This window comes from Thunnus albacares, chromosome 14 (assembly GCF_914725855.1).
Source record: "Thunnus albacares chromosome 14, fThuAlb1.1, whole genome shotgun sequence".
In the NCBI taxonomy this organism is placed as follows: domain Eukaryota; kingdom Metazoa; phylum Chordata; class Actinopteri; order Scombriformes; family Scombridae; genus Thunnus; species Thunnus albacares.
In genome coordinates, this window is record NC_058119.1 from 26279954 (window position 1) to 26290187 (window position 10234).

At 40.5% G+C, this 10234-nt stretch overlaps 1 protein-coding gene across 1 annotated transcript; it reads left to right on the forward strand.

The window, feature by feature from the left end:
- The first annotated feature begins 513 nt into the window (after positions 1 to 513).
- LOC122996846 (kelch-like protein 10) lies at positions 514 to 7926 on the forward strand. The gene is made up of 5 exons (XM_044372601.1): positions 514 to 766; positions 2866 to 3343; positions 3503 to 4096; positions 5547 to 5696; positions 5840 to 7926. The coding sequence occupies exons 1-5, from the start codon at positions 633 to 635 to the stop codon at positions 6134 to 6136; spliced, it is 1653 nt and encodes a 550-aa protein (XP_044228536.1). The 5' UTR covers positions 514 to 632; the 3' UTR covers positions 6137 to 7926.
- The last annotated feature ends 2308 nt before the right edge of the window (positions 7927 to 10234 follow it).

The window sequence follows — 10234 nt, forward strand, 5'->3', positions numbered from 1 at the left end:
TTTATGTTAAGATGACAATTGTGTTGTATTTTACGTACAGTAAATATTGTATTTATACACTCTCTAGTTTATACGACATGTGATCGATATCATGCTACTTTGTGCTTGTAGTGTTGTTTTTTGTCTTTTAAGATCCTTTTAACTTATGTAAAGTGTCTTTGAGTTCCTTGAAAAGGGCTCTATAAATAAAATGTATTATTATTACTATTATTATTATCAGGTACACGTAAATAAAACTAATGCAGTATAATACAACAGCTCTGCAATAAATCTGACCTTCATGAAGGTTATAATGTTTTTATTTAATCTGTTTCAGAAATGTGTTGATTTATTTTTTGGCCATTTTTGAGGCTGCAGTTGTGATGCTGTTTTGGGTGTTTCTGATTCATCCAATTTATGTTGTGTTTTTTTATTCAAGAGTTTGTTAAAAATACAGCCTCGTGAGTGACATTTGAAGGCAGCTGATGATGTAAAGAACAGAATGTGATTCAGGGAGGTTTGAAGCTTCATGATTTTCAAATAAAAACAATTCTGGGAGACCTGTCTGGTTACAGTTAATCTTGATTTTTACAGGAACAGAGCATAAAAAAGATTTTTCCAGCAACTCAAACCTCTCGAGTAACGTTTGGACAATGAGCAGCGTCAGTAATTCGGTCTTCAGCGAGGTCCTGCAGGAGGGAAAGCTGTGTGACGTTGTGATCAGCGTTGATAACGTTGAGTTTAAAGCCCACAAGATCATCCTCTGCGGCTGCAGCTCGTACTTTAGGTGAGCTGATCAACATCAACGTTGTGGAGTCTGGATTTGTTTTGTTTTTTTCATGATTTTCATGTGACACAATGCAGAACGACTTAAAGGCACCTCATGGAGTTATTAACCACTAGTGGCGCTGTGGAGCAATGTTTTTAGGGCCAAAAAATACCAACTTTGCAAATGTTTTTTTGCATTTTAGTGAGAAACACTAAATGAAAATGTGACTGTTTACAAGAAAACTCCAAGAGAACCTGTTAATTCAAAGAACAAACAAACTTTATTCAAATAACAAACAAAGCCAGGAGTACTCTTTCTGCATTTTATCTTGAATCTCTGATAACATTTAGAATTTACTTTAAAAATCATTAAACATTAAAACGTTTAAATTAAAAAAAAATGTTTTACATCAAAATTCTACTTTGTCAAATTTTTTCCAATGACTATACGTATACAGTAGACCTGTTGTATAACAGTATTCCTGTTTACTCTAAATACCCCGCCTGGCCAAAAGTAAGTGAACAACTGATCATTTTTCTCCACATCTGATAGTGATAAGTTAATGTGATACCATTAATCTGCTGCTTTAACAGCCTCCAATCCTCTGGTTTCACTTTTTAACAAACATTAACTTTGATGACAGATAAAGATCAACAGTTATGAAAAAAAATAGATTCAATTAAAAAAAAAAAAAAGCATGAGATTGGGATGTCAACCTCTCTCTCAAACTATGACTCAATTCAATTCAATTCAATTTTTTTTATTTATATAGCGCCATATCACAACAAAAGTCATCTCAAGGCACTTTTCACATAATCTTCCCAGCGTACGTGGCCGGGCCTCCGGCGAACACAATGACCTGACCTATATTAATCCAACTGCAGTGGGAAAAAGCGCAGACACTCCAAGATGCATTCATAGTCATGCAATCAAGGTTCCTGTTGTTCGTTTGAGCCTATGTATCACCAAATGTAACAATGACTCACGTCACATGACATCCCGTGTCCCATGTGATCTTTGCCAAAAAGCCTGCCATGTGCCTGATGCCTCAAAAACTCCAAAAGTTACCATTAAAGAGTAACTACACAGAGTAAAAGTAAATCACATGTTGGCATATGATGTTAATACAGGTGTTTTTATGTGTAAAAACTAACTTTTCTGATCAAAATTAGCTTATTTCTGTCTGTTTGGATTTGAGAATTCACTTCAACCGAATGCTCTGTCCCTCCCTAACATAATAGGCTCCAGCGTCAAGTATAAATGTCAGAACGCCAGCTAATTGCAGCCTCAGTTTGTGCCTCTCACACAGAGCTGCTGGTAGCCTTAACAAGCCTGATAAGAGACAACAGAGAGGTGACGTAATGCTACTCAGAGAACTGTGGTCATGCAAATAACACAAAGTCTGCGGCAGTAAACACAACAAATGGGCCAACTGATAACCACCTGTGCTATATTCAGAGTTTCACAAGATATTCAGGGCTGACGCTTGTAACGTTAACCACAGGGCTGCAGCTACATCCTGACACTTCCCCACAGACACATACACACACCAGAGAGCCTGTCATAGTAGATCTGCTAGCTCAGCTACAACACAGGGCCATGAATGTGCTTCACAGAATCTACAAACACAAAGTCTCTGAACTTATGGCATCAAGCGCCCCCACAGTGCGTCACTTGTTTTGGTTAAGTCTCTCATCAGTGTCATGTCCAGCAGTAACAGGCAGGTGTTTCCAGCAAAAAAAAGCTCTGTTAATCCAATGCAGTCCTACCAGCACCAAACAGCAGAAAAAGTTAACATAAATAAGTAGCTGGTGAACATAGCGGAGGATTTGGCAGCTAAAGAGTCAGATATTTTCTCAGGAGTTGGTGGAGACCAAAACAGAGGTAAAAGAAGAGTTAACTTCATCAGATGACCAGAGACACAATTCAACACATTCAACTTTACAAGATGATAATATGTTGTGTTTGCAGCTTGTTGCACTGCCCCCAAGGGACAAAAAAACACCTTAAACAAACAATGCAGCTTTGAGTAGAAATCAGAATTATGACAGAAAGTTCCTCTTAAAATGCTGGTTCCTGTGACTTCAACTAAATCCTCTGAATCTTGAATCCCACAGAAATCTCTTCTGCAGTAAACCGTCAACAGTCTACAGTTTCTCCTCCGTGTCACCTAATATATGGAGCCTCATTCTGGAATACGCCTACACCGGCTCTCTTGTGGTGACAGAGGAGAACGTGCTGGAGCTTTTGGCAGCAGCAAACCGCTTCGCAATCAAGGGCATCTTGAAGGCTAGCTCCGACTTTCTGGAGCAGAAGCTTTGTGTCAAGAACTGCATTAGCACATGGATGTCTGCGGACCTCCACAACTGTTCTGACCTCAGCCAAAAGGCGTACCTCTACATCCTGCATCACTTTGAGGAGGTTGCAGGATTCTCTATGGAGTTCCCGCAGCTCTCTGTGCAACAGCTGTTGGATTTCATCGAGAAGGACGAGCTCAACGTGAGAGAAGAGAGCGCTGTGTTTGAGGCCATCCTCCGCTGGATCGATCATGCTCCTGAGGAGCGCAGAGGTCACATAGCTTTGCTGCTGAGCAAGGTAACTGAATAATAATAATAATTAATTTAATTTGTACTGCACTTTTCATTCGCAGTGACTCTCAAACTGCTACAGCGTTAAAACATAAAGAAAACAAGAGTTAAGTTCTCAAGCCTCAACTGGTTTTTGTATATCCTTTCTGTCCTTGTTTCTGTCCAGGTCCGCCTGCTTGTAATGTCCACTGAGTCCTTGATCGACACTGTGAGCAAGAACAATCTGGTCAGAAATAATCGGTCATGTCTGGCCATGGTAATCCACGTCATGGAGACCCTGCAGGAGTCCAATATGGAGAGACCGCTGACCGACATGCGCCTGCCCTATAATATGCTATTAGCTATTGGAGGTTGGGCGAAGGATTTTCCAACCGAAAGCATTGAGGTATACAACGTCCGAGCTGACCGCTGGGTGAGACTGACCAACAACGGGGAGTCTCCTCGAGCTTTCCACGGTTGCGTTTACCTAAATGGATTTGTCTATTGTATCGGAGGCTTTGACAATTTTGACTATTTAAGAAGCGTACGAAAACTCAGCCTCGTCACCCGCACCTGGCAAGAGGTGGGGCCGATGCACTCAATCCGATGCTACGTCAGCGTGGCCGTGCTGAATGGCTGCATCTACGCCATGGGAGGTTACGACAGATACGGGCAACTCAACACTGCAGAACGATACGAGCCTGACACCAACCAGTGGACTCTGATCGCACCAATGCACGACCAGAGGAGCAACGCCAATGCTGCAACACTACATGGCAAGGTAGGTGGTACTGAGGACAGCAGTGGAAGAAACAACCTTGAAGAGCAATTTAACAGCAGCCGGGAAATGATTTTGCTGACCTCCAGAGGTCTCACTTCTTATATTGCTGCAGTGAGGTAGAGGTGTATTCAAGGATGTGTCCACTGACTGTTGTATCACTGTTGGTGATGCTGGGTCTTGAAACTTCCAATCAGAGAAGGCAGTCAAACATTGCTTTTCAGCTTGGTGTTAGTTTACACTAAGGGTGTTTTCAGACCTGACCCAATTAGAAGTACTCTTCAAGTCTGAGCTAAACGGCTTCTGTAGCCTGGTGTGCATACTGGGATGGGGATGGGAAAAAACAACAGTTGCTAGCAGCTAGCTAGAGAGTGAATCAAGGTCCGACCTGAACTAGCACAACCAAGTACATTGCATTTGGCCAGAGGACCCAGAGCATGACCCAGAGTGGACCTTTTTCCTGTGTTAACGTTCTTGCGCCCACCTCAGACACAACTGACTAATATAAGGAATGAACAATCTCTCGTGGCTTTGAGTGATGCATTTTGGTTCGCTTGTATTTTTCTGTGAAAAAAAAAATGAACCGAGGAAAAAACTGCAACAAATTTCCCAACCCATCCACTAATTTGGACCAGAGCAAATAAACTATTGGTTTGATAAAACCCTAACGGTGTTCAAAGAAATTTAAATGCAGTTTAAGTCTGCCTGCGTTCATAATTTCCCTTAAATGAAAACAAGTATTAGCAGTGAAATGCACTAATAAAGTATCTGATATGTAGCCCAGAAAAGCAGAGTTTAGAAAAAAAGATATGCCATTGGTCTGTTAACATGCTAACATTAGCTATTAGCGCTAAACTAATCAGTGTCATTAGCTTTGCAAGGTTTTGGTCTGAGATCAAAGTATTGGACAAATTAAAAATTTTACCTGACGATAGCATTAGATCGAAGATTAGGATATTAAAGTTATCACAGTTCATCCTGAGGGAAACATAAATGTCTTTACTGAATTTAATAACAATAGATTTAGTAGTTCTAAGACTTCACTCATGGCGGCACTAAAGGAAAACTCAGATGATCAGTGATGATACATCATCTGGGAACAATGAATGTATGTAAAAAAAAAAAGAAAAAGTGCCAATCCTTTGGGTAGACGTTGAGGATAAACTAAAACTTTGATCTGCTGATGGACGTTAGGATTCATATGACCAAGAGACCGAAATTTCATAGCAATCCATCCAATAGTTGTTGAGGCATTTCACTAAAAACTACAAAGTCAACCTGTTGGTAGTGCTACGGGAAACGTCAGGGGATCACCGGGGACCGTTGATGTCTGTATTAAATGTCGTAGCGATTCATCCAATAGTTGTTGAGATATTTCAGTCTGGATCAAACGACCAACGCACTGCTATCGTGGCTAAAAACAACCAATGTCATCATATTGAATTTCTCCTAGATATACATCTGTGGTGGTTTCAACGGGGAGGAACCTCTGTCATCTGCAGAGTGCTACGACCCTCACAGCAACCAGTGGACGCTGATCACTCCCATGGACACTGGACTGAACGGGGCGGCTGTCATCGCCTACAAAGACCTGATCTACGTAGTAAGCAGAGCACAAAACACTGATCTCATTTCAATGACACACTCACATACTCGGATAAACGACTTAGGCTCAGATTTAAGGTGACGAATGAGAAAAGACTAAAAGGGACTTTAATTGAAAGATTTAAAATGTTCCTCTCTCAGGCTGGCGGCTTCAACGGCTCCAGGTGTGTGAACAGTGTCGCTGCCTATGACCCACTATCGCACAACTGGCGCGCAATGGCTCCCATGAAAAATTCACGCAGCAACTTTGGCATCGCAGTGTTGGAAGACCAGCTGTACGTAGTCGGAGGCTTCGAAAATTACGGCCCCACCTGCACCGTGGAGCGCTACGACGGAAAGACCAACAGGTGGAAATCTGTCCAGCACATGAATCTGCCGTGCAGCACCCCCAGCTGCTGCGTGGTGGAGCGAAGTCCATACTTCTCGTACCTGGAATAACAATCAGCTATCAAATCAACTTCATGAAGAAATAAATGTGCTAATTAATGAAACAAGAGTGAAGACTGACCCCTGACCTCCCCGTGAAGTCTTTGTGAGGAACAGGAACTCGTGTGGCTTTGAAGACCATATTGATAACAAGTCAAGGTCGACAACAAAAGCAGTGTGAGTTGTTAATTGATTTGAATGTCAATCACTAGATATTCAACATGTTAAAGAACACTGATAACCAGACTTCATGTTGGTAGCAGTTTGTAGCTACCATTATGTAGTTTTTCTGGGAATTTTAGGGTTTTAACAACCTGATGAGGAGTTTATATTTTTTGAACATACACATACATACTGTATATTGGCCATGGTGGGTTATTTGAGTTTGATTTTCTCAATATTTCTAAATATGATTTAAATTAAATTGTAAAAAAATTGAGAAAATAGTTAAATTAAAAACTTTTGGCTTTAAAATGATACTTAAAATGAAACATACTTTTGCAGTTAAATAATAAGAATTTAAACTCATAACCTCAGCTATGCTATAAAGCTATAAAATCTTAATGTCTGCAGTGTATTTGTACAAATCAAAACTATGTTTATTTACTTTAGTTTTCTACCTCTGAGCCTAAATTTTCAGAAAGAGAAAGTGGTACAACCTGTCAATTAAAGGACTACTTCCTGGTGAATATATGTTTCATAAATCAAAGTTCAAAACACAACTTTTAACAAATAAGTACAATAAAAGTAGTAATAATAACAATAACAGACGAAACCCATTTTCATAATTCTTAATTTCTCTTTATTGCATTAGAACATACATTTCTCATATATATCTATATATATATATTTTATAAATGTGAATTTGTACACTACAATCTTTTATTGTAACATGTTAGAAAATACTCGTAACGCTCCAAAAACATAGCACTAAAAACAGTTACCAAACAATGATTATTACATTTCCTCGTTTTTGTTTTGGCCACCAAGAACAGAAAAACAAGATGGCGGAGATGAAACTGTCGATCAGGAGGAGAGGAGAGGACCAAAGTCGGAGACAGACGGGTCGGGTCGTTTCAGTTTTTAGTGGCAGACGTGTTGTAATCAAACGGACGAGGGGATGGGGGGGGGAGGGAGGCCGGGGGCTTTCACAACAGGTACAGAGAGGAGGAGAAATATGAGGCGGGGAGCGTGGAACAGTGGTGAGCATCAAGCAAAGCATCATGGGAAGGCTGGGTCACTTATAACCATCTAAATTACAGACAATTACAGCCATTACAGGTCATTTTCCACTGTGAGTGAAACATTTAGTCCTGCTTGGTTATTGTTTGACTGTTTTACTTCGTTGCTACCTGGCTGCTGTTTGTAGTTTACAGCGTGAACAGGGAAGCTGTAGAGCTTCTTTTTTTGTGGTTTAAATTTGTAGCATTAATCACACAAGCCTTAATGCTTCATGTGGCAATATTCTGTATATCAAAATTGAGTTGAGTCCTTTATTATGAAAGGGTTGCTAGAGCTGAAAATCAACATCTCAACTCTGCAGCTCTATGCAGGTTTCTGCCTCACTCAGACCTGTTGAATGCTCCACACTCAGCACAAACAACTAGCGGCTGATGAAGAAGGTTGAATATTTAGCAATATTTTCTCAGGAGTTGCTGGAGCAAACCAATGATAAATTTCCCCTGGCTATTGGATTTACATTTGACAGGTAGACGGAGAAATCCAACCGTATTGCTCTGTTTCTGTTGGATATATATGTAACCTTATCGTTCACCAACCCTTCTTTTCCACTACAGGAGATTTGTCACGGCTTATGCTTTAATTTCTGTTGTTTTGTGCACACTTGAAATCTGTTTATGTAACAGAATTTCAGCTTTGCTCACAAATAATACGCTCTGGCCACTTATGTTGTCGATTGTGACTCGTCAAGTGAGTGTGTCATCATTTTACATCAGGGATTAATGCATAAACAAAAAACAACCAATATTTTGGGTTGTTCTTTCTTGTAGCAATAAAGACGGTACAGTGAGCCAGCCTTGAAAACATGCTAATCAGTAATCAATAGCCGGTTGCACCAGCTACTCGTAAGTTCAAACTTAGCCTAATTATAATAGGAGTGTTTACTAAGTGGAGATTTACACCAAGATTAAAACAAGTTGCACCACACAAACTAGTTTCTATCTAGTTACTAAATATTTACACCCAGTAACTGCCAGGTGTGACTGTTTGCTAACTGAACTAGTTCATTGACAAGACTAACGTTAGCTTGCAGATATATGACCGTGTAAATGGTAAATGAAATGCGTTTATAAAGCGCTTTGCTAGTCTACCGACCACTTAAAGCGCTTTACAACACATCAACACTCCCTCATTCACACACACATTCATACACTGATGGCAGAGGCTGCCATGCCAGGAGCGATATAGCACTATACAATGTTTCTAATGCTCATTCAACCGTTCACACACACACACACACACACGCATACTGATGAACAATTTGGGGTTCAGTATCTTTCCCAAGAACACTTCGACATGCGGACCGGAGCAGTCGGGGATCAAACCACCGACCTTCACCTCCCGAGCCACAGCCGCCCCGGTGTAGATTGAGTAAAGAGGTAATATGGAATATGGTTGACACATTTGACCTCATACTTGATCAAAATGCTGTTTAATAAACTAATACAGTGGGAAACTATTAAATAAACTACTTAATAAACCCTGAAATTGCATTTCACAAAAACACAATATATAATAACAATAAGAGTCTAAATTCCCGAATAGCATCGGTTACGTTAGCTTAATCATTCCCTCTCTCTCTCTTAACATAAATACTACTATGAAACACATTATTTCACAGTATTTCTCAATGTATTTATATACAAATAAAGCAAACATTTGTCTACACTTACAAAGGATTGGTAGTTAAGTTAAATACATAATCTGGGCTCCAAAAATATTTTTGAAAGTTATGTAACAACTCTTGTTGCTACAGTAACTTCCACGTTGATTGCTCTTGATTGGACGGCGCTACAGATGATTAACACATGACTTTTCTTCAGTTCAGATGGTGCAACCCAATTTAGCAAATCGCTAGTTGGAAACTAGCTAGTAGAACTAAGAAAAGGACACAAACTGAGTGAAGGAGTTACGAATAACTGGTGCAAAGGGAAGAGGATGCGGTGTAGTTAAACAAGCCAACAGCAGCAGTTAGAAGGGAAAAGTTAGTGAAAGCAGGGTGAGCAGGGGAAGTTGCAGCACTTTTCTTTTTTAAACAAGAGCGCAGAGAGATTTGGTTTTTATCACAAAAGACAGCAAGCAAGTAAAGATAGAGGCGGGCAGTAAGCAGCAAGGCGACAGAGATTTAGTAGCGTTCTAGCAGAGAGATAGACGAGGAGATGGGGAACAGTATCTAACACGCAAACACACACACACACACACACACACACATACACAGCAAGGCTAAGGTTTTTAAAACTAGCGATACAGACACGACGACTGGCACTGCAGGGAAGCGGGCGGAGGGTGGACAGATTCAAAGGATGGATATATTTGGCTGTGGATGGGTGGAGAGGGAGGAAGAGAAAGAGGAGATGTGAGGCATCAAGGAGAAGATTCAGCGGATCTTTCAACAAGTTCAGAACAGACACACAGTCCTCTGTTTGTTTATCAGATAGCAGAAAAGAGTCGTGCAACACTGCGCAACATCACAGAATGATTGTCCTCTTGAACATACCTCACCTCCTCTCTCTTCCCCATATACACTGTTTTTTGTTTTTTTTTAAAACCCTCAACCTCCTTCCTCATCCCCCATCTTTGTTAGTTTTACTCTTCAGGGATTTTTCATTTCACATACACACACACACATACACACAAAAAACCCTGTGACCATAAAAGACACTACACGTGTACACACACACACTCTCTCACACACACACACACACGGACACAACAGGTAGACACATCTTGACCCATTAATACAGCTGACTGGTTTGTTAGCAGGAAGCAGAGGATTGGATAGTGCACATGTTGATTATAGCAGAGCTTAAAGCTGGTTGGCCAAGCGTACAGACACAGCAGTCTGTTATTGATATGACAATCAGTGCTACA